At 33.7% G+C, this 23,835-nt stretch overlaps 2 protein-coding genes across 5 annotated transcripts in view; one reads left to right on the forward strand and one right to left on the reverse strand.

Annotated features, from left to right (window-relative positions):
- Positions 1-19,831, reverse strand: part of LOC138327690 (von Willebrand factor A domain-containing protein 3B-like) — a 52,590-nt gene extending 32,759 nt beyond the window's left edge. For all 4 annotated transcript variants that reach the window (XM_069273999.1, XM_069273997.1, XM_069273998.1 and 1 more), the window contains exons 1-14: positions 19,497-19,831; positions 17,483-17,698; positions 13,758-13,852; positions 12,285-12,535; positions 11,502-11,661; positions 11,213-11,281; positions 10,994-11,100; positions 10,256-10,491; positions 5,677-5,870; positions 4,780-4,934; positions 3,145-3,283; positions 2,513-2,743; positions 2,093-2,278; positions 1,456-1,589 (exon numbers count right to left, since the gene is read on the reverse strand). In XM_069273999.1, coding sequence (XP_069130100.1) covers positions 1,456-1,589; positions 2,093-2,278; positions 2,513-2,743; positions 3,145-3,283; positions 4,780-4,934; positions 5,677-5,870; positions 10,256-10,491; positions 10,994-11,100; positions 11,213-11,281; positions 11,502-11,661; positions 12,285-12,535; positions 13,758-13,852; positions 17,483-17,698; positions 19,497-19,551 — 2,228 coding nt within the window. In that variant the 5' untranslated portion in view covers positions 19,552-19,831. The remainder of the gene's footprint in view (positions 1-1,455; positions 1,590-2,092; positions 2,279-2,512; positions 2,744-3,144; positions 3,284-4,779; positions 4,935-5,676; positions 5,871-10,255; positions 10,492-10,993; positions 11,101-11,212; positions 11,282-11,501; positions 11,662-12,284; positions 12,536-13,757; positions 13,853-17,482; positions 17,699-19,496) is intronic.
- A 256-nt stretch (positions 19,832-20,087) lies between these two features.
- Positions 20,088-23,835, forward strand: part of LOC138327695 (palmitoyltransferase ZDHHC15B-like) — a 28,572-nt gene continuing 24,824 nt past the window's right edge. Inside the window, exons 1-3 of the mRNA XM_069274006.1 lie at positions 20,088-20,242; positions 22,602-22,628; positions 23,289-23,383. Coding sequence (XP_069130107.1) covers positions 20,131-20,242; positions 22,602-22,628; positions 23,289-23,383 — 234 coding nt within the window. The 5' untranslated portion in view covers positions 20,088-20,130. The remainder of the gene's footprint in view (positions 20,243-22,601; positions 22,629-23,288; positions 23,384-23,835) is intronic.

A 23,835-nucleotide genomic window follows, 5' to 3' on the forward strand; every position in this document is an offset into this window, starting at 1 on the left:
CATATTGAGTTCAGCGTTTATATTGCGTCTGTTTTACATTTGATTTGAGAATAATTTGCGAATGTATAACAAACGTGTTACGTAAACTAGCCCTGCAGGTAGGGCGTTAGAATTGTACCTGCTGCCCCTATTGCATGATCGTAAAAGGCGACTAAATTTAGGATCTTATCTTTTCTCTTCTTCCTAACTGACTTTATCTTTCCTAAATGCCTTCCTTGGCACCGCCTCACTTTTGGCCTTGAGTTGAGCGTTCGCCCCTGTGAGGAAGGCTCTGGGTTCTGTCCCCTGGCCGAGACACACCAAAGTCTATAAAAGTGGTAGTTTCTGCTCCTGCTTAGCGTTCAGCATACAGGGAGTGGGACGACTGGTTCGCCCGTTGTCAGTATAATGTGACCGGGTGGAGTGTGCTGCTTGGTGTCTTCGGCGGCATGCTTCAGTGATATAGCACTATAAAAAGGGCAACAGTTCCACTATACAAGAAGACACAACACGAACATACCGCAGTCTCCCAGAACACTCACCTCGCACAACATACACGCAACACACCGCATACATGGGAGGCCGTCCTTACATGACCATGGCTGTTAATAGGACGTAAATAAATCAAACAAACAAACAAAGTTACGTAAACAAAAACTACTGCATAAATAGAGCAAAAATGGACATATCTATCTATTATTTCCAGAGAAGTTATTATTTCGAGAAGTACAGGTGTAATAATGGGTCCTCGGCAATCCAACAACATATCAATCAAATTGTTCAAGTCATGAAATTAATTCAAAGACAGAAAAGAAAAAGTTTTTTTGTTTTGATTTGAATTTGAAGCAGACTGGACCTTCTTTGTATCTGGATGATGTAGGATAAAAGTTGCAGCATGCTCATCTTTGCTGCAGTCGTGTTGTTGTGAAAAGCGATATTGAAAGGCCCGAGCGCTTCTTTTCCTACTGTAATTCAGATGCGCAACATGCGCAATACAACCGTTCTTTCCGCTACATCTGCGCGATGCATTATTAATAGATTTGTAATATTTCCGTAACAATCGCAAGACTTCCGATCTGTTTCCTCTATATATGCGTCATATATTCGTAATTGTTTGTTACGTATCCGCATTGTTGGATAATCTTACCAATTGTACCCCTCACGGGAGAGCATCCGTTATCGTATTCGTTTTTATTCGTGAAATATCCGCATTTGTTCATAATAAATTCGCAGAATGTTATTAACATATTCGTAATTTTGTTGCAGATGACAACGAACGGCCAAAATTTGTAAACTGAATTCATCCGTAATTAATCCGCTCTTCAGTGGAACCGGGCCTTAAGTAATGCAAATATAATTTACTAACACTAAAATTGTCATATTCAAACTAAATTTTCTAATTTCTGTATCCATGTAAAAAAGCACAAAAAAGAAAAGAGTTTCTTTTCTCTACTCCGTATATGAAGACAACTTTACCTAGAACATCGTTTGAGTGACTCAACTTCCTTTTTCCATGACAGGTTAGAACACTCATCCCTTAGTTCCTCCACCTTGTTCAGGCTCTCCCGTCCACGACTAGCCTCCTCCTTCAGTAGGCGGATATCTTCACTCTATAGGCATAGAATCATGTCAGAATTGTCTCTTAAACCATAGGTATTTAGCACGCTGATAAGTCAAAAACCCACTATAGACTAATATATAGAGAAAGGTAAGGCACTCCTCCGTGACGTAAAATTGGGTAATTTAGTTCAAAGTGTTGTAAAAAAGTATCCAGACCAGATATCTTCACTCTATAGGCATAGAATCATGTCAGAATTGTATCTTAAACTTTAAGATTTGCATTATTACGGAATAACATTCAGTTATTCAATACAGATATACATAATATCAGATCTCGTTTACTTAAAGTTAACAGAACTATGCATGCCAACACCTCTCTGAGTATTCAAATTAATATAAATTGAAAATAAACATATAGCTAAATACTTTGATTTAATCAGTCTTCGAATACAGGAACTATATTTTCTGAAAATTCTTTAGTAAAATTCTTTCAGTAAAGCTGAGAAAATGGTTGTAAACTCAATGAAGAGCTTAATATTCTGCGTACACTGACCTCCCACGATTCAGGCTGGTCCTGGTCAAGCTTTCCTTTCTCAGAAAAGTAATGGTACCGGCCGCCTGTGTTCCGGGCCAGATCACACATGAACTGGTTAGCCTCGGTGTCGTTACAGTTGAAGGATATGGTGTGTACGGGCACGCAGTGCTGCATCTGTACCTGTGCGATGATGGCCCGAGGAGGCTGTAATATAAAGTTATAAAGTTAATATCAACGGTACTTGTAACAGTCGATCTTATTTCGACAGCAAAACCTGTGTTTGTTCATACAGAAATTAAACTAGTACACAAAATTTTACAGTTGTGCGTAAGGTTTCCAAGCTTACCAAGAGCTCTTACTAGTTATAATTGTGGATTATTAGGTGCCATAAAAATTATCATTATGATAAATATATATATGTGTATATGTAGTGGTTACCTGGTCAGGTCTTCCATCAGTCAGCAGATATATGGCCTGAGTACCCGGGTCAGATATAGCGAACTGTAGGGCTGCGTATGTATTGGTGGAGCCCCAACAGCTTAGTCCTTGTATCCACTTCCAGGCTCCCTTCAGACTCTGTTCGTTCACCTCCACCAAACGATTCTGCCACGATATGGCCTTAGAGTTGAAGGCTACAAGATTAAACTTCATCTTGTGTCGTAGTTGTTCCTGTAATATAAAAAGTGATTTATTTGTAATTTGTTTACTACAAAATCTTTATACAATCACCAAATAATTACAAGTTGAAAATCCTTGTACATGTATAGCTTGCCACTCTCAATGTAACCCTAGAGTACATGAATGGGGATCCGGAGTTGGGTTGATGTTTACAATGAGCCCAACGACCTTGACCTTGATGTTTACAATGAGCCCAACGACCTTGACCTTGATCGTGTTGAAATCATTCTAAACTTTTTTGCTTTTGAAAACAGTCAGATTAGTCTGTACTTTGTACATATATTTGGTACGCGGCTGCGGTAACACTGTAAAGCTGCACAATGGGTTACTTCAGAGAGATTATTTATATTAATGTTAAATTACAGCCACTGTACAGAAGTGTAAGGACTTACCTGCATTAGGATGAAAAGCTTATCCTTGACGAACTGTATACTAGGAGACATTGAGGATGAGGTGTCAATGAGGATATAAATCTGATCCTCAATCACTGTTCCAAACAAGGCACGACTTCCCTGGTTCAGCCAGTCCACACTGTAACAGGAAATAAGGTCCTGATAATTGATTATACACATAACATAAGAAACTGGTGATGGATTGTACATAGAAAACAAGGCCCTGATCATGGATTGTACACATAACATAAGAAACTGGTGATGGATTGTACATAGCAAACAAGGCCCTGACCATGGATTGAACACATAACATAAGAAACTGGTGATGGATTGTACATAGAAAACAAGGCCCTGATCATTGATTGTACACATAACATAAGGAACTGGTGATGGATTGTACACAGAAAACAAGGCCCCGATCATGGATTATACACATAATATAAGGAACTGGTGATGGATTGTACACAGAAAACAGGGCCCTGATCATGGATTGAACACATAACATAAGAAACTGGTGATGGACTGTACATAGAAAACAAGGCCCTGATCATGGATTGAACACATAACATAAGAACTGGTGATGGATTGTACACAGAAAACAAGGCCCTGATCATGGATTGAACATATAAAATAAGAACTGGTGATGGATTGTACACAGAAAACAGGGCCCTGATCATGGATTGAACACATAACATAAGAATTGGTGATGGACTGTACATAGAAAACAAGGCCCTGATCATGGATTGAACACATAACATAAGAACTGGTGATGGATTGTACACAGAAAACAAGGCCCTGATCATGGATTGTACACATAAAATAAGAACTGGTGATGGATTGTACAAGGAAAACAAGGCCCTGATCATGGATTGTACACATAACATAAGGCCCTGATCATAGATTCTATACAGACAACAAGGCCCTGGGACCAGTTTCATGAACATTTCTAAACTTTGAGGAATTTATTAACTTAGATTTCGTCATAGAAAAGCATAATAAAAGTTAAGGAAAAAGTCTTAGGGAGCCTTCCTTAAAATCTGTAATGCTTTTCTTATAAGAATTTTAAGTTAAGGGATTCCTTTAATTTTAGGAATGTTCATGAAACTGGACCCTGATCATGAATTGTACACACAGCATAAGGCCCTGATCATGAATAGTACACACAACATAAGGCCCTGATCATGAATTGTACACACAACACAAGGCCCTGGTCATGGATTGTACACAGAAAATAAGGCCCTAATCATGGATTGTACACATAACATAAGGCCCTGATCATGTATTTTATGTATCAAAATCACTGAAAACCAGACATTAAGACCCCAATAAAAGGTTTGTATCAAAAGACATATAACATAAGGTTTATTGATGATGGATTGTACACAAAAATTATGAATTATGATTATGAAAGCATGAGTTATATGTATCAAAATCTCTGAACACCTGACACAGACCCCAATAATAATTTGTATGAAAGGTCTGTGACAGTTATGCATAACTTGTATTTGAAGAGAGTAATTGTAATTATAACCTTTGGACACAGAAGATTAGGCCAGCAAATTGGCCTATTTGCAATTAAGAAAAACACTGTAAAAAGCTGTAATATTTGCTAACAATAACTTTTATGACACCTACCGCTGATGGAAAGCCTGTATTGCCACATTCATCTTTTGTTCGTAGCTGCGGTGGATCTCCGGTGTAACTTGTACGTGTACTACTCCTCCGTCTTTCCACCGTACCACAGGAAATCGGTCACAGTACTTAGCATTCATCAACTTAGGCTTACTTACCTATAGAGGAGAAAATCAAACTATTTTCATGTACAACATAACGTACATGTTATAGCATTCCTTGTATGTTAAAGCCTACCCAATATTCTGTATCATTAACTGTGTGTTCAGCTAACTCTGGCCATTGATAAATGAACACTGTGGTTCATTATTATGGTCTATAGTATACAATATACCTCATTGTGATACCAGATCAGTTAAATGTCCAGTACACAATACTGATTTCATCAGGTGTTTTTATACTTGATGAAGCTGAAATAGGAAACCTCTTATACTAACTATGGTCTTGAAGGCAGATTACATGAAAGTTAAATTTTTGTTGAGATCAATTTATTGATGTTGTGAGATACGGTATCAATGTGATCACAAAATATTCATCCATGAAATTATAAGCAATGAGTAAATTAATTATGATCTACCTAACTTGTTATATATGTGGAGCTGATAGCACTAAAAGCATCAGTTGTGTATCACATGTATTACATACAGTCAAATCTGTCTAAGCAATCACTCAAGGGAAATTGAAAAGTAGTCTCTTAATAGAAAGTGGTCTCTTAATAGAGTAGCTCAGGTTAGGGAGGATATATAGTTTGATGATTTAAGATATGAGTTGTCATTCACTGTTCATGAATAAAGTATAATTCAGTGTATTATAAACATTTATGAAATATTTTGAAATAAAATAAATATAGAAAAAATTTAACAAATCTTTAAAAAATTAGTTCAGTACATATATACTTACAGCATCAGTGTGTGTATTGTGGTCAGGTTTCTGTTTTAAGTTCACCACACCATCCATATGTTTGAATGCTACACCAGCGAGAACGTCGTACAACTCAAGTCGTCTAGCGGTCAGTCCGAATTTCTTCAGCCATTCTTTAGAGCTCATATACTGCTCGTCCGGATCTGTAGACTGAGTCCTCTCTATCACCGATTCTACAGAAAAGTCCAACAGACAACGCGTTGAGTGAAATATGAATATCCCAACACATAATTAACATGATAAGGTGAGTAATAAACAAAAGACTACAACAATGTTGTACTGTACATTAATAATTAATCCAGCGTCGTAATTTGCAAAGAAAACGGCATGCCTATTGTTTTTCTCCCACGGATCAGTTTCAATGTTTTAGGGGATGACTAAGAACACAATGGCAAGGGTATTTGATCTCTAAGTGCTGACTTATGTATCAAGGTGTCATTATAGTGCTTTATTGTCACTGAAAGAATTAGTAGTATATATACTGTTGAGTTTTTACAGGTAGTTGGGCGTAACTGGACAATTACGTTTGTGCAGAATCCATTCAGTCAGAATTAGAGGCCACAAGCTTTAAGGCACTACTAACAACTTAAGTTAAATGTCCCTAGTTAATACCAGTTATTCGTAAAAAAATATCATTTTTTTAGCATCATTTAAGTGTGTAATGCTTAAAATTAGAAAATATAAATATATAAAAACTTAGAACAAAATGGATAAAAATGAGGATGATAACGTACTATTTAATTTTTGTATCAAACTAACAAGGCTTTACCAATCAGTCAATTGTGTCGGTTTAGCCTTAACTGGACAGCAGCCAAATTACCTTTATTATTTATACCTTACTGATTATATCTAAATATCCAATTACAGGTGTGTGTGTGTGTGTGTGTACACAAGGACAGACCACAATACCCTTTGATAACTTTGATCAGAAATTAGGATGATGGTCATTTCGGATATATACACAAGGACATTGATTCTTTTCGCGCTATCTGACCAAAGTTCTATCAACATCCAATAGAAACCATAGTATTCTCAAACGAAAGGCCTATTTACTATATATGACATAACTGTTTTGACAAGTACAATGTATATGTAAATTTTTGGAAAAAAAAGAAAAACTGTTCATTGAACATGTACATCACTAATACATATTGTAATGCACTGTCAATAAGCCATGTGCACTTTATACATGCATGTCTATGTATGTATATATAGTGACCTCCTGTTACATACTTGTATATCTGAGAGTGGAATAAAATCTGAATCCAAATCAAGTGTAAATGCATTTTATCTTAGTGTTAAAGGGTCGCCAAGAAAAAAATAAAATACTTTTTACTAAATTATATAAGGTATGCTTTATATCATTAAATTGATAAAATAAGTACATACATTTTTTGTATTTAATTGCACTTTGTGTAAATATAATTTTGAAAGTTTTTAGATCATAATTAGGACATACATGTACTTATAGTTGGTCGATTTCTGTGTCCACAGACAAACCAACCTACAATCAGAAATCAGTATTCTAAGTACCTCCTGACATCACCTCAACTTCATTGCAATAGGGTATACCTTACTGATTATATCTAAATATCCAATTACAGGTGTGTGTGTGTGTGTGTGTACACAAGGACAGACCACAATACCCTTTGATAACTTTGATCAGAAATTAGGATGATGGTCATTTCGGATATATACACAAGGACATTGATTCTTTTCGCGCTATCTGACCAAAGTTCTATCAACATCCAATAGAAACCATAGTATTCTCAAACGAAAGGCCTATTTACTATATATGACATAACTGTTTTGACAAGTACAATGTATATGTAAATTTTTGGAAAAAAAAGAAAAACTGTTCATTGAACATGTACATCACTAATACATATTGTAATGCACTGTCAATAAGCCATGTAGAATTAATTAGGACATACCTATGTAGAATAGAATTAATTAGGACATACCTAGGTAGAATTAATTAGGACATACCTAGTAGAATTAATTAGGACATACCTGGTAGAATTAATTAGGACATACCTAGGTAGAATTAATTAGGACATACCTAGTAGAATTAATTAGGACATACCTAGGTAGAATTAATTAGGACATACCTAGTAGTAGAATAATAATTAATTAGGACATACCTATGTAGAATTAATTAGGACATACCTATGTAGAATTAATTAGGACATACCTATGTAGAATTAATTAGGACATACCTAGTAGAATTAATTAGGACATACCTATGTAGAATTAATTAGGACATACCTATGTAGAATTAATTAGGACATACCTATGTAGAATTAATTAGGACATACCTATGTAGAATTAATTAGGACATACCTATGTAGAATTAATTAGGACATACCTATGTAGAATTTATTAGGACATACCTAGGTAGAATTAATTAGGACATACCTAGGTAGAATTAATTAGGCCATACCTAGGTAGAATTAATTAGGACATACCTAGGTAGAATTAATTAGGACATACCTAGGTAGAATTAATTAGGACATACCTAGGTAGAATTAATTAGGACATACCTAGGTAGAATTAATTAGGACATACCTATGTAGAATTAATTAGGACATACCTATGTAGAATTAATTAGGACATACCTATGTAGAATTAATTAGGACATACCTATGTAGAATTAATTAGGACATACCTATGTAGAATTAATTAGGACATACCTAGGTAGAATTTATTAGGACATACCTAGGTAGAATTAATTAGGACATACCTATGTAGAATTAATTAGGACATACCTAGGTAGAATTAATTAGGACATACCTAGGTAGAATTAATTAGGACATACCTAGGTAGAATTAATTAGGACATACCTATGTAGAATTAATTAGGACATACCTATGTAGAATTAATTAGGACATACCTATGTAGAATTAATTAGGACATACCTATGTAGAATTAATTAGGACATACCTATGTAGAATTAATTAGGACATACCTATGTAGAATTTATTAGGACATACCTATGTAGAATTAATAGGTAGGATCAATTAGGACATACCTAGGTAGAATTAATTAGGACATACCTAGGTAGAATTAATTAGGACATACCTAGGTAGAATTAATTAGGACATACCTAGGTAGAATTAATTAGGACATACCTATGTAGAATTAATTAGGACATACCTATGTAGAATTAATTAGGACATACCTATGTAGAATTAATTAGGACATACCTATGTAGAATTAATTAGGACATACCTATGTAGAATTAATTAGGACATACCTAGTAGAATTATTAGGACATACTAGTAGAATTTATTAGGACATACCTAGGTAGAATTAATTAGGACATACCTATGTAGAATTTATTAGGACATACCTAGGTAGAATTAATTAGGACATACCTATGTAGAATCAATTAGGCCATACCTATGTAGAATTTATTAGGACATACCTAGGTAGAATTAATTAGGACATACCTATGTAGAATCAATTAGGACATACCTATGTAGAATTTATTAGGACATACCTAGGTAGAATTAATTAGGACATACCTATGTAGAATCAATTAGGACATACCTATGTAGAATTAATTAGGACATACCTATGTAGAATTAGAATTAATTAGGACATACCTATGTAGAATTAATTAGGACATACCTATGTAGAATTAATTAGGACATACCTATGAAGAATTTATTAGGACATACCTATGTAGAATTAATTAGGACATACCTATGTAGAATTAATTAGGACATACCTATGTAGAATTAATTAGGACATACCTATGTAGAATTTATTAGGACATACCTAGGTAGAATTAATTAGGACATACCTATGTAGAATTAATTAGGACATACCTAGGTAGAATTAATTAGGACATACCTATGTAGAATTAATTAGGACATACCTATGTAGAATTAATTAGGACATACCAATGTAGAATCAATACGACCATACCTAGGTAGAATTAATTAGGCCATACCTAGGTAGAATTAATTAGGCCAAACCTAGGAAGAATTAATTAGGACATACCTGGGTAGAATTAATTAGGACATACCTAGGTAGAATCAATTAGGACATACGTAGGTAGAATTAATTAGGACATACCTATGTAGAATTAATTAGGACATACCTAGGTAGAATTAATTAGGACATACGTAGGTAGAATTAATTAGGACATACCTGTGTAGAATTTATTAGGACATACCTAGGTAGAATTAATTAGGACATGCCTATGTAGAATTAATTAGGCCACACCTAGGTAGAATTAATTAGGACATACCTATGTAGAATTAATTAGGACATGCCTATGTAGAATTAATTAGGACATGCCTATGTAGAATTAATTAGGCCACACCTAGGTAGAATTAATTAGGACATACCTATGTAGAATTAATTAGGACATACCTATGTAGAATTAATTAGGCCATACCTATGTAGAATTTATTAGGACATACCTATGTAGAATTAAGTATGCCACACCTAGGTAGAATTAATTAGGACATACCTAGGTAGAATTAATTAGGACATACCTAGGTAGCATTAATTATGCCACACCTAGGTAGAATTAATTAGGACATACCTATTTGTATTTTAGGTTCAGGGACCTCCTCCATCAGGGCCTGGATTTGGGAGAGATTGTTCTTGGCATCTTCCAGTTCCTCGAACAGAAGGATGACATCTTCCCTCATACCCGATCCTGGGGGTATGCCACCGTAAGTCTTCTTCTTCAGAAGGATGTTGGCCTTATTGGTACGAGGGTTTAATGGCTCTCCCTCATAGGAGTCCATCTCCATGATCACAGCATAGGCATGGAATCTGGTCAAATGGCATATACATCAATGTAAAAATGGTAATAACATGTATTGTTGTATTCATCATTACATTTTCATCAGATAACTCCACTGCCCATCAATGAAAAAAAAAACCCATTCAGGTCATGATCATTATTTTGTGAATAAAATGATAATATATTGCAAAATATGGTATAGGATGACATATTATACTAAATGGTTTTAATTAAGCATTGGTGTCACAATTTTCTAGATTCATTTGGGGTATGAACAAAATTTTGTTTGCGAACTGAGCAAGTCCTTGACTACTTGATAAAATAGTTTTTAAATGTACAATTCTTTTAATTTCAACACACAATGTTGATGACTCTATTGTGACATAGTGATAATAAAATCTGGTTTTCCTGCCAACCTCAGTTTTTTTCCATACAAGTATGAAGAAAAAAAATTGGCTAATCAGAATGTTGTATTTAGTATGATAACAAAGAAAAGTTATTTACTATTAAACAGATACTGAAGATACCTACTTGCCACCTGTACATGCAGCAAAGTCTCGGAGAAATCGCACGGTATCTGAACTTCCACAGTTATAAGACACACAGTGAACTGGGATCTTACGCTTCAACGCCATCACCTGGAAAACAATAGTCATGGCATTTATTGTTTGGAACTGGTCAAAAGAGCTACCTGGTATTTTGTTAGGTAACGTATATACAGTAATTTCATTGCAAAATTAACTAACTCACCTTTTCTTTCATGATTTCTTTACAGGTGTCAATAGAAGTTCCTTCTGTAAAGAGGTAAACAGCTTCATTCTGAAAAATGAGATACATATACAATTAAAACTCTTAAAAATGTCACTGACTTTTTTTTCATTCAACATTTGGATTTGGTTTTAACTTACTCAATAAATAGGTAACAGAAAAGTATCAATGTGGTTCAAAAATGTAAAAATCTACATCATGAAATTATTTTCGCAGTTAATGACTTTTACTTAATTTACAAATGTGACAGATACAAATAAAACAGAATTACATTTTTGTCCTCCATTGCCTTAAGAACAGCCTCACAAGCAGCAGACCGTGACACGGACTGGAGACGGTCTATTGACCACACCCAATCAACAGCGCCCTGGATGGTGTCAAAGGTCACGGGTACGCACTCTTCCTGATAGCTAACCAGATCGTCCACAGCCCTGAAAGATCACCACTGAGTTATTTGACCACAACTAACATGGTTGTTGTACGTGTTTTGTTGGCCTTTTTTCTTAAATAGCAAATAAATCTGAGAAATCATTTTAAAATTGATTTCAATTCATACATTTATTTTGTATACTGTGGAGCCTACATGTATTCATATTCTGCATTAGAATATTACAAAGTTATATCTGGCCTTGCGTAACATCATGCTTTTCAGACAAAAAAGTGTGTGTTTTGCTCATGAAATGATGACATCACAATGAATACCTACTCATAAGGGAGGTAACTCTGTAATATGCAAAGACAGAATAAAACCTAAATCAGTGTCCTTACCTTATATCCTTATTTTTTGTGTGTTGAATACATATCTGATCAAATTTGTTTTTTGTAACTTAATTAACATTTGATAACCATGCATATAATTTTCTGAAAGAATTAAACTTTCTATATACATGTACAGTCACAGTTAGTTTTTCTATCCTGATGATAAAAATAATGTGTAGATATATAGAGATTGAACAGTATTTTGATTGCGTTAAAGGTGGTATGAACGCAATGGGATACAGACATATATTCAATGTAGCGCGTTCAGAATTGTCTCTATAGCTGGCAATCTTACCTGATGAGGTTAAATTTAGCCACTTGTGTAAGTTGTTCAAAAATGACCCTTTCTAGTGCTATTTTGTACTGGTCAAACTGCTGTGGAGACATATTCCTGATGTCCAGCACAATGGTCACTGCTTTTTCTTCAATCACTCCAAACAACCGTCTGCTCTCTGTCGTCAGCCATTCCAGCCTCCTTTTGTAGAGAGCTATAGCCTGGAGTAGTCTCCCTTCCAACTGTTTCAACATCTGACGACTACATGTCACCTGTTATAAGATGTATAACTTTATATACACATGTGCTATTCATGTACATATGCAAGGTTATTCTTTAATGTAAAAGACAATAACTACATGTAAATCAAATTGATTCAAGACACATTTTTTTGTAACTTATCTTTTCGAAATAAACATGACCAGAATTTTTATTCGTTCTCATAATTGTTATACCGGTATTTCAAATTTTTGCTCAAAATTGTTCTTGCTGTTATTCTAAATGACCTATTTTATGTCATGCATTAATTAGTAAGGCAAACCTGACTTCGAAATATAAAACACTGGACTGTGAGTCTGAGACCTGGCATTTACCAAAATATACATTAAAGGCCCACAACCTATTTCCAAAACTACAGTACATGTTTATACTTATAATTTTCAAAATTGGAATTTAAAACAAGATTGATAATTTGATAAAAAATATCAACAGACAGTTATCACTGCAATTATCATCACCATCTTAACAATTAAATAAACCTAAATAAAATATTAATTTTCATAACGCATGATATCATATATACTTCTGCCATATTGTCCAAATTGCATTATATGTGTGTTAGACAAGAAACAGCGAAATATGTTTTCACATTTACATAAATAATGCCAGGGATTTTGTATTTGTTTGGTGTTGTTACCTCATCTTAGGCCATCAATGATTTTATTATGTTATTGTTTTTAAGAAACTTTAAATTTTGTTTGATGAAGGTAGTGAGCCTTTAAAGAACATTTCTTTGGTTATAAGGTACATAACAGAATAATTTTTATACTGTTAAGAACTAAATTAAAATCTAAATTAAAAAGTTAGTAAAAACATGTTACTTTGTAATAAATGGTTACTGTGTCACAAATGTAATTTCAGAACATCTACATTTATGGCTTAAGATGAAGTAAAAACACTGATCAAATCCTGTGAAAATCTATGTTAACAGATGAGAAGGTTCATTTCCATGTTTTTCCACGTGATGTTGTGATATAGTCAACTACCACAAGGTATTTGGAAAAATGTATCTCATAAGAATTGTCCAGAAAGTAATGACAAGTATAATATTAACTGTTTATACAAGCTAATAACATTTGAAACCATACATAATTATCAAACTCATTTCACAGTTGAACTTTTAAGATTTAAAGTCATTTTGGAAACGTAATTTGACCTTTAAAGCATGCACCAAATTGATTACAATTCAGCAGCTAGATCTTGAAAATGACTTACATTGAATGTTTTCCCATCACTAGGGCTAAAAATCTTGCTGAATAAGCCGGAGCTGTATCGAGAACTAATTGGTCGCTTCAATGATGAGTCATATTCTGTAAAGAAAGACAGATTATGGTAAAGTAAAACATGAATGTAATTATAGTATTCATTTTTTCATGAATGTAATTATAGTATTCATTTTTTCTGTCATACCTACAGGTGTAATACTGGTTTATCCCCAGCAATACAATCATGTCATCTGAGGATGTGACTACCCATACACATGCAATACAACCTTGTGATGTCACTGCATCAACAAATTTACTTTTTATCATAAGAATTTTAACGTAATTTTCAAAAAATATGCTAGTTTTAATATTTAAAGGATGCAAACAACAGGATTTGCATTAAATCAGCACGCAATTTTCAAATATGGAGAAATGTCTTGCATTTGCGGTTTTCTTATAACTTATTTCTCAAAATGCCGGGATATCATAATTATAAAGTTCTAACAAGGGCAATTACGTCAATCAAGCAAAATAGAAATACATTTGCAATTAGTCTTTAATTTCTTGTGGTCAGTTTGGTCAAGCAAAAAAAAAATATGCCTGTCTTTCTTGTGGTCAGTTTGCATTGGTCAGGAAAAATAAAAATCAACAGATTAATCAGTTACTGTCTGTCACTGAATGATTCATTGAGTGTAGCCAGCCCAGGTAATATAAATTTGATCAATGCAGGTAACACAGTTATACCATCATTCATTGAGTGTAGCCAGCCCAGGTAATATAAATTTGATCGATGCAGGTAACTTAGTTATACCATCATTCATTGAGTGTAGCCAGCCCAGGTAATATAAATTTGATCGATGCAGGTAACAGTAAGCAGTATACCAGCTATACCTACAAAGATTATTGAGACAATGTCGGCCACTGATACCAGTATATTAGGTATCAATCATTCAGTAGATAAGGCGAGATTGGTAATCCTTAGTCTACACCTGGGTTAACGAGTCATTGGAAACATATACAGGTGTCTGTACAGGTACATATATACAGGTATCTGTGCAGGTATCATGTGTACCGCGGTAAATTCATTTCCAAGGCAAACATAAACCAAAGCTTAAATTGTCAGCTTACACTGTATTATAAATATTATACTACATTGTGGTATTAAAACTTCTTTAAAAGCATTTAAATGCTGATTCAATATCATTTAGCATTTTCCTTTAGAAATGAAATACTGTATACATTCATGTATTAATTTTTACAGTGTAATTGGGAAAAGAAAATTGATGTTAAAATATGTTTCATTGCTGCAAAGCTAACCAATTCTGTATGTCTATGAATGTAAACAGCAAGCGAGTCTGTTGATGGTGTTTTTGTTGTGAACATTTAAAACAGCGCACAACAGTATTGACACAGAGACATATAAACTGGAAAATCATTTAATTGTCTTCCATAGAAATTGACATTGAACAGTACTACATGATTTAACCACCATTATTTTGAATCAATTTCTAACAGGGATTAATGCCTTCTTTTATATGGAAACTATAACAATTTATAGAAGTGCTTAAAGTGGGTTTCAATAACTCAATGGTAAGGAATATTCAGGTTTTTTTTCAACATTAAAGTGAATAGTTGGGCAAAGAAAACCAGTCTAAATGCGTTCATTGGCCTTCCAAAAGTTCTCACATATTAATACGACGGTCAAGTTCTGCTTACATTTCCCAGTTCTGACCATTGAAATAAACAAAAGTTGAAGCATTGAAAGCGAGGCTGCGTGGAAACCGATATAGTCAGCCGGGAGGACGTTTTAGGATTCCTATACTTAAAATATATTTCTTCGTACGCAGACAGATTTTGACGAGAGATATTCAATTTCTATTTCATAAAAATTATACTGGATACATTCACACCATTTTTACCGACTTTAGCCATTCTTGTCCGACTGTTCACTTTAAGATAATGCTTCAATAAAAGTAGAAGTATGCTAGAAAAGTGTTATACTTTTTAATCTGTTTTTCTAGAAAGTACACTGAAAAAATTTAAATGAATATATTTCTTGCAAAATAAGAAAATACCCAAATCAATAATAAAAATGTCTTAACCTTGCCAATAGTTTTTGTCTTTTAACATCATAAATATATAAAGTAACTATTTTTTATGGAAGGATTCAGTATTTCAAAATCCATGTTTATGATGGAAGTATTTATATGACATGCATACAATCGGGGTTTCCATCAGGTCTATGCTGCTATCAGTTCCCCTAACTCACTTTGACTTATTATATATAAAATCATTTATTTTCCTTGTGGATTTATCAACTTTTTCCAGTGATCCTTCCAAAAATATTGAAATTCAATGTATAAGACTGAGAGGGTCAACTAAAATAATGCAACTTGAATTTCTCTTGCAATCACATATACCTTACCTACACTGTATGATCATACGAACTTACACTCATTCACTATGAAGACACATTTGAACACTTCTGATTCAAAGACTGGAATACATGTAGTTCATTATGAATTTTCAGGGGTAATTGATTTAAAGATTGGGGTTAATCAATGGAATAAGCTCATTAAGCATGATCCCCATATAATTAAAGAGGTGCAGTATTTGTTGACTCATTCATATATGGTAGTATTGGTAATAAGGCCAAATAAAAAATAAACTTGTTTCCGGTAACACCCTTTAATATTAAATGATGGGTTACTATGTAGGGATTTATTACTACTTTATTGAATTTTTTTTTTCTTCATTCCAGTCTCTCATTCATATTATTAGTTACACAGTTTGTTAGTGACCTAATACGGAAAAATATTGGGTCTAAAATAAACTCGCCTCGCCCGATACATATTTATTTTAGACCCAATATTTTTCCGTATTAAGCCACTAACAAACTTTGTAACGAATTTATCCTGTCGAAGACCCTTTCAATGAAGTACATTATAACTGCAAAATGCAATTATGTACTGAGTATCATGGAAACCAAAATGACTCAAAACTTAAAACAATTTTCACCTCATTGAAGACTGGAATGCGTTGTCATGGTCTATTTCTGTTAAATAAACCTAAATAAGTGTTTCCGATTTCGGTTTGCTTTGAAAGTGGTCATCAGCGCTATATCATTCAAACATTTTGTCTCTATCTCGTTGAGTGCTGTCGTCGCGAAGCGTTACTTGACCGCCATCTTGTTAGTAATGACGTTAGGGGCAAAGAACGATAACTCTATTGTCCAAACCTGAGACAATTTCTATATATTGGATATCACGTGACGTCATTTTAACCAATAGGAATACAAGATTCTTGCCTGAGGCGGGATAAATGGTAGTATTGGTAATATTGAATAATTAATATCTTTACATTACAGTTCAAGTACAAGTTCTATTTGAAATCAGAAAAAAATTACTCTGAAAATAGCCAAGTTGACTTTGGTTACACTAAACTTTAAGGTATATGTTAGGTTAAATTAAAAGACTTTGCACTAAAATGTATCCAGGGATTCTTAAAATGTTATTAGGATACATGAGTATGTCACAATAAAGTTTTTGTTGTATCTGTGTCGGGGCCCAGTGAAACATATAAATATGTGGTTCAGTCCCAGTAACGAAAAATGCTATCAATGGCGTGATGGTGTAGCCTAAAATAAACACTCAACATATGCACAATATAATAGCCAATAACAGAAAAAAACTGCACAGACAAATTTAATCATTGTGGAAACATTTTTTAACATACCGTCACTATGTTTAAATCCTATAGTTGGAAGAATCTGTTTGAGGCTGATTTTGTTCTTCTTTAGACCGTAATTTTGCAGCCATTTTTTAGTGGATATAAGGGACCGAACATCAAGTTCCCATTCTTTGCTGGGGGTCTTCTTCTCACTGATAGCTGGGTCATATTCCACATCTTGGGTCACCAATGGGGTCGGAGTTGGAATGTCAAAGGTCACACCTGGCATATGACACAAAGGAAAATACCTTGCTATACTATAACTATACACACAAAATACATATACAGTAGATGACAGGTCATTAATAAATATACCTACATTTATCTATTTGTAAACTTCTATTAAAATTGATAAAAACTTTTTTTTTCAGGCATTCATGGAATTAATAAATATATATATATATACCTGACCTCAGATGAGACATAAGTATTCAAATGAAATACATATACAATTAAAATGTTTAATTTAGGTAAATATATATACCGTATTTTCCTGCTATGACTGCATTTTGAAATTATGTAGAAATACTATTATATAATATTTGTTTTACATTTAAAAATGTTGATATAGACTCAATGGTTCAAAGTTAATAAGCTTTATAAAGTCTAAAAAGTACATAATTCATTTATATTTACAATTTTACCTATAACTTCTGTAATATATATTTGTTTCTGAAAATTGTCAAAAATTGAGACTTTATTGAGTGTTAATTGAAAAGCTTTGCTAAAGATATTTTACCAGCGAAGCAAACTTATTAAATCTATAATTTTGTTATTACAGGTAAACTTCGATGGTTTGTTCATCTATCAATATTTATTTGTAATAATTTCCTTTTAATATTACCAGTAAATAAAGAGTAAACTGTCAGTCATTCCCATAACACGTGGTCATGTGTACATGTCACATAGCCTATTTTTTTCTTCTTCATAAACTATAATAGACTAGTGTAATATGTAAATTTTGATGATACAAAAATGACATAGGTAAAGCATGATATATTGTCAATAAGTCCCACCTTTTGGTGACTGTGAAATCATACCTGTCACTGTATATTGACATGAATTTTGGGATGTCACAATAACCTAGAAGGATGGACTAATCAAAGATATATATTGACTTGAATTGAAAAAGCCATTAGAGGCCATACAGTTGGTGATTCTAATCCAGAGACTTTATCCTTCAGTATTTGGAAATATGCTATTGAAGACTGAGCAGGGGTTGATACTAGCAGTTGCAGTGTCCCTTTGCCTTAGACCATATGATTATAATTATATTACAACTATATATACATACCACTAAGAGTTTTAGTCTAGTACTAGTGGTCTCAATAGGTTTTTTTTATGATAGGATTACAATGAGATGTATTTTTTTTTAAATTTACTCTTAATTATAATTAACCAGAATCACAGTTTTCAAATCAAATGAATCCAGTATTTATTATTATCATTAAAGTTTATTATATTAATGCAGATAATAAAATGTATACTGAACACATAAGGTAAAAAAGAGAACAATCACAAATCTGAAATGCAGATAGTAATAAAGTACAATTATGGACAAATGTCATAATCATAATCATCTATCAAGTATAGGTTATTATCATATAGAGATTTATGTACATTTACATTATGTATTTCGTGTTGATGCTGAAGATGATGATGATCCTATATGCATCCTGATAGTTATTTATCTTGTTTTGACATGACGGTTATGGTGATACAGTTCAGGAATGATAAAAGTTATTAAGGTGTCCAAATGATAATTAATGTGAGTTTATACTGTATAAGATTTGACTATAATATTGTTACTATCATAGCAAAAATATCAGTGGTTTTACCTTGAATAATTCACTCTAAATACACAATAACATGTTAAAATTCTTAACACATTTGACATGTCAGGGATTCAACAACTGATACGTTTGATCTATTATGAAAAGTAACGTATCTACTGGCATGCAGTTGTATTTCAGCTACTATTATTTTATTTGTTAGCGCACACTTTGAACGATAACCTTACCTTCAGAGTATGCGTTTTTCTTGTATGGTTCGCATGCCATCAGTTTTGCAGCCATCTTTTCTCTTCAGTGTCTGATGTTTCGCGGTGATAAGACAAATGTCACACTTTCCCTCTCACAATGTTTTCTTTTACACCCAGCTTCAAGACGTCGATGCCTCCCAAGTTAATAAAACTTTCGTTTAAATTATCCACGTGTAATCAAAGACCCGTCTACATCACAGGTAAAGCCAAGGTAGCGTGAAATATCTTTCACTTTCAGTGTCGACCTGTAACACGCCAACCCATATCATGTTTTCCACACCTCAAACCTGCCAACAGCCGCCATCTTGTTTACACCGTAGTTGCCTGGGAGTAAGGTGCCCCTTCGAAAAAAATAAAGTTGAATAGATACGGAATAAATAAGCATAAATGGTTTTATTTTAAAAATAATTTAAACACGATATTTTGGATGTTATTTATGTGATTTATGATTTTATTATTTATTCTTCAAAAAATTGTAGATTAGACGCTTGTTTTTCACCACTGAGATTCATCCCTGTTACAAGCATACACTTGACCCAACTCGCAAAATTACAAAACAAAACAAAACTGATGACGTAAAACGCAAACTTGATGCCGGAAGAGAAACATCGAAATGGCGAACGCACTGAAGTTGTGCTGTGATGTTGTTCGGTGGTTTCCAGTCGTGTTCATCACGGCCGTGGTTGTATGGTCGTATTATGCATACGTTGTCCAACTATGCGCTTGTAAGTTTCACGATGATCGTACTACAGTTGACCACTAGGACATCATCGATTTCCAAAAGTTGGGGCATATGATTTGACATTTCTGGATATTTTGGTCTATTTTTGAGTAAAATCGATTATGTCTCCTTGGTAGACAATGTAGCTAACTTGGTATTGATTTCACGATAATAACTTGCTGGCAAAAATGGTATTCGTTATCTGAACATTGACATTATGTCCATAAAAGCCTTAGGTTTTTGAATTCGGATCACATGATTTTCCCAAACTGTCAAGCTTATTCGCTTATTCACGTGACAGCAATTTAAATAGAAATTAGATTTATGTGTCTTTGCGATTTAAAAAAAGGTCGATACAGTGAGAAATTTGATTCATCGGAGTTCAAATCATCGATGTTGTACTGTAGTAAATTGGAATTATATTGAAAACATGGTTTTAGACATCCAAGAAAATGACCAGCCTAACTGTAAGCCTATTCCCAAAAAACTATTAACTTATACAAAAAACCGAAAGTAGCAGCATCCCATCCCTCAGAAAATATGGTCTACTGTTTGACACACCTATACTGATAAAGCAAACATTCTTAACACACAATTCCAAGAAGTCTTCATGCCACCTACAAACACACCTATCCATGACAAAGGCACCAGTCCTCATCCTACCATGAATAGAATAACAATCTCAAACAATGGCATCACCAAGTTACTAAACAACATCAATCCCAGAAAAGCCTCTGGCCCAGATGAAATCCATGGAAAAATTCTTAATGAGTCAAGTACTACCATTGCTCCAATCCTAAAACGGATCTTCGAAAAATCTCTAAACCTTGGTGAAGTACCATGTGACTGGTTACATGCAAATGTCTGCCCCGTGTTCAAAAAAGGGGATAAGCACAACAACATCAATTATTGCCCAATATCCCTCACTTGTTTATGCTGTAAAATCATAGAACACATCATTTCTAAGAACATTATGACTTTTTTTATGAGTCACCTTGAAACAAACAACATCTTGTACGACTTTCAACATGGTTTCCGCGCAAAAAGATCACGGGAAACCCAACTCATCTCTCTCATTCAGGACCTATCAAATTCTCTAAATCTAATCAAACAACCTGACTTAATAGTAATGGACTTTGCAAAAGCCTTTGACAAAGTTTTACATTCTCACCTTCCTTTATAAACTTATTTACTATGGTATTGACACACAGACCCTAAACTGGATATCTTCTTTCCTCTCCAACCGAACTCAAACAGTCCCTAAATGCTGATAAATCCAGTACTGTACCGGTGTGACCTCTGGTGTCCCTCAAGGAACAGCTAGTGCTCGGACCAATTCTCTTTCCGATCTATATTGATGACCTTGGTGAATACATTTAACACAGTACCCTTCGCTTCTTTGCTGATGACAGTATAATTTACAAACAAATAAACTCTGCTGAAGACAAACACAAACTCCAACAAGACATTAATGCAGAGCCAGATGGTAACAAACTATCAGATCTGTAATTAGAACTGTTAACCGCAGACTATCATCTCTTCAGAGACCATGGACTCCTACAAATCTGCCATCCTGGTCACTTATCTAGCACTCACATTCCACCAAAACAACTTTAAAAAAAAAGTGTATACATAATTTTAGAAGAAAAAACAAAAAAACAAAAACAGCGGATGACATGTAAACTTCATCATGAAGGTTTGTCATTATCCCCGAAGAAGAAGTAAGCCAAGGGAAAATAAATCAGCAGCCCCTCTGCCTTCAACAACGGCAATGAAAGAGTTTCTCATCTCTTTGTATATGTAATGTTTCTGATCATGAGAATACAGAATGGAGTAATTTCTTATATAAGAAATGGTCTAAACATTTTAGATAAAAAGATGACATCCTTTATTGCAAAAAGAAACAAAAACATGCATTGTTTTATTTTTCATGATGTAGAGTTTGTATCACTTTACCTTGCTTATAATGGGACTAATTCACATACCACATGATACCTAATAACGTTAGTACAGGACTAATGTATCTATTGGAGATGGAATGACGTTATACAATAATGTCCCAAGCTATCTTTGTTTCAGCAGAAAGATGACAAAGAGTGTACATGTACCTTATCTAACCGAAGCGGCCTTTAATTTTTAAAATGAGAAAGTAAAACAAGATTGATAATTTTGTACGGTCCAAAAAGCTGTAAGCTTACCATTAATACTGCACTTATCATCACCTTTTGAACGATTTAATTAAAATAAATTAAGTTAAATTTCCCTTGAGCAGGTGTTCTTATATTTACCACTGTCATCCTAAATACAGAATAAAAATATTTTTCAGTACCGGTATTAATGATATTTTTATTTGATTTTTGCAGTTACTGTTCCAAGTATAGCAGAAAAAGGTAAGTCCACAATTAACGCCTTGTATTACTACATGATTTAGAACCTATTTTAAACCAAATACACACTCGACAATACTACTTATACAATTGCCATATTGACAAATATATTTGAATTTCATGGACAGTAGATCTAGATAAAAAGTTTGCTTTCTTAAGCTAATAAGTCTATTATCATGTAATGAACATATATATATATATATATGGGGAAGCGGTGGCCGAGTGGCTTAGATGTCTTGACAAACATGCAGGACCACAAGCCCTCGCCCCCTTGGTTGTGAGTTTGAATCCCAAATGGGGCAGTTGCCAGGTACTGATTGCTGGTCTTTCTATGGGTACTTCTGCTTTCCTCCACCAAACTTGGCACGTCCTTACATGACCCTGTCTGTAAATAGGACGTTAAACTAACTAAACGTCTAACGTTTAACCCAAACCCTGAACATTCTGTAGTTGCATATATTTTACAGAGTTATTTACCATTGAGAGTATATTGTTGATTCTAACAATATGATTTTGTAACTGCAAAGTTTTTCAGAGAAGAACAATATTAATTTTGCTCACAAAATCATGAAATCTGAATTGATGCCTACCTACTGGAAAGATGATTAAAAAATGCCTGTTATAGTTATCTACCTGATCTGTAATATAAAATGTCTGTTCCAGTTATCTACTTGATCCTGTACCATCCACTGCTGGTCCTATTTATGTGGTCATATGCTCGCACTATAATGGCTGCCCCAGGCAAGGTCCCACGCCAGGTATGTATTACAGCATGGTCATATGCCAGGTATAGTAAAAATCTAGAAAGAGGAGGGTCGTTGAATTGAAACACAGAGAAATCTATTTATCTATATATTTTGTTATTTGATATATTTGTTGTAGTTGTTTAAAAATGATAATTTAAATTTAATTACTCTTTAAAAATTTTTTTGAGTCAATGGGTCATAACAAAACAGTTTTTTTGTTGGACCCTCACACTCATATCATATCAATCTATATAGCTTATCTATATGTTCTATATGCGTTCATTAATTTTGTGAACATTTGTGACCATCCTTTATATGTAATTTTAATTGTTCTTTTTGTGTCTTGACAAAGGGGCAGACCACCTTGAAAATTCGACAATATTTTTCCAACCTGTAATTATAACAACTTGGTGAATTTGAAAACTTTTTTGTAATTTCAAATTCTGTTGTCCACTTTAAAAAAA

Source organism: Argopecten irradians, chromosome 7, assembly GCF_041381155.1.
Source record: "Argopecten irradians isolate NY chromosome 7, Ai_NY, whole genome shotgun sequence".
Classification (NCBI taxonomy): Eukaryota; Metazoa; Mollusca; class Bivalvia; order Pectinida; family Pectinidae; genus Argopecten; species Argopecten irradians.